Here is a 1,079-nt window from a genome sequence, read left to right as displayed (position 1 = left end):
ACTTGCAGTGAGCCTCCTGCCTCAGCCTTCTGAGTGCTGGGATTACAGGCATGTGCCACCATGCCTGGCCTTCTGGTCTGGAACTTGTAATGATTCTCCGGCCTCAGCCTTCTGAGTGCTGGGGTTAGGCCTATTTATATAGGGAAATTCCATGCTAACCTGTATGTTATTATTAACTCAATGTTAACTTTTTTTATAATTTGAAAACTAATTTCCTTAATGTGATGCTAGATAATGTTTAATCTAGATAAAGTGCACATCATTTTGGACGAGATGCTATTAAATGGCTGCATTGTGGAAACTAACAGGGCAAGAATTCTTGCTCCTCTACTAATTCTTGATAAAATGTCAGAAAGCTGAGTGGAGGGCCCTACCGGATGACATGGATTTACAGGAAATATGATGAACACCATGGAATACTACTTGGCATCTGCAGCCGCAGAGAATCCAGAAGACCACACAGTGTAAAATGGTGTATCCTTCCAAACATAGTAAATGGCTGTTTTTCACAGTTCCTAAATAGAGAACAAAACTGTATTTTAAAAATCTGTACAAATTTTTAAAAAATTTTTTTTGAGAGAGGGTCTTGCTATGTAGTTCAGGTTGACCTTGGACTTACTGTGTAGCCCAGGTTGGCCTTGAACTCGCAGCGATCCTCCTAGTTCAGCCTCCCACGTGCTGGGATTACAGGCGTGCACCACCATGCCCGGCTTGAAATTTACTTTTTTTAACTCATTAATTTTCTATGTTAATCATATGTTAAATAACAATTTTTAATTAGGTTAAAATGTGTAATTAGATTAATCTCATTTGTTTCTACTTTTTTCTTCCAGTGCTGGGAATGGAACCCAGGGTCTAGCACATGGTAGGTAGGCAAGTGCTGTATCACTGAACTTCACATCCCCAGCCCTAAAATGTTTTAATTAGATATGTGGCTCATGTGTTTCTTTTAGACAGTGAGGTTCTAGAACTTCTCCAATACAACATACAAAGACAGGAGCTTAATTCTTTTTAAGTATTTGTAACCCACAGCCACCAGCAAGAAGCCCCAAGGATAGCAGAACCTCCTTCAAGGGTAT

General features: G+C 39.8%; 1 protein-coding gene across 1 annotated transcript in view; it reads left to right on the top strand.

The window, feature by feature from the left end:
* Positions 1–520, top strand: part of Ap4s1 (adaptor-related protein complex 4, sigma 1 subunit) — a gene marked incomplete in the record, with an annotated part of 47,872 nt that extends 47,352 nt beyond the window's left edge. Inside the window, 1 exon segment of the mRNA XM_013510385.1 lies at positions 232–520. Coding sequence (XP_013365839.1) covers positions 232–360 — 129 coding nt within the window.
* Between the last annotated feature and the right edge of the window lie 559 nt (positions 521–1,079).

This window comes from Chinchilla lanigera, unplaced genomic scaffold (genome assembly GCF_000276665.1).
Source record: "Chinchilla lanigera isolate Chin_1 unplaced genomic scaffold, ChiLan1.0 scaffold00008, whole genome shotgun sequence".
Classification (NCBI taxonomy): Eukaryota; Metazoa; Chordata; class Mammalia; order Rodentia; family Chinchillidae; genus Chinchilla; species Chinchilla lanigera.
This window is presented reverse-complemented; position numbering and strand designations above follow the sequence as displayed.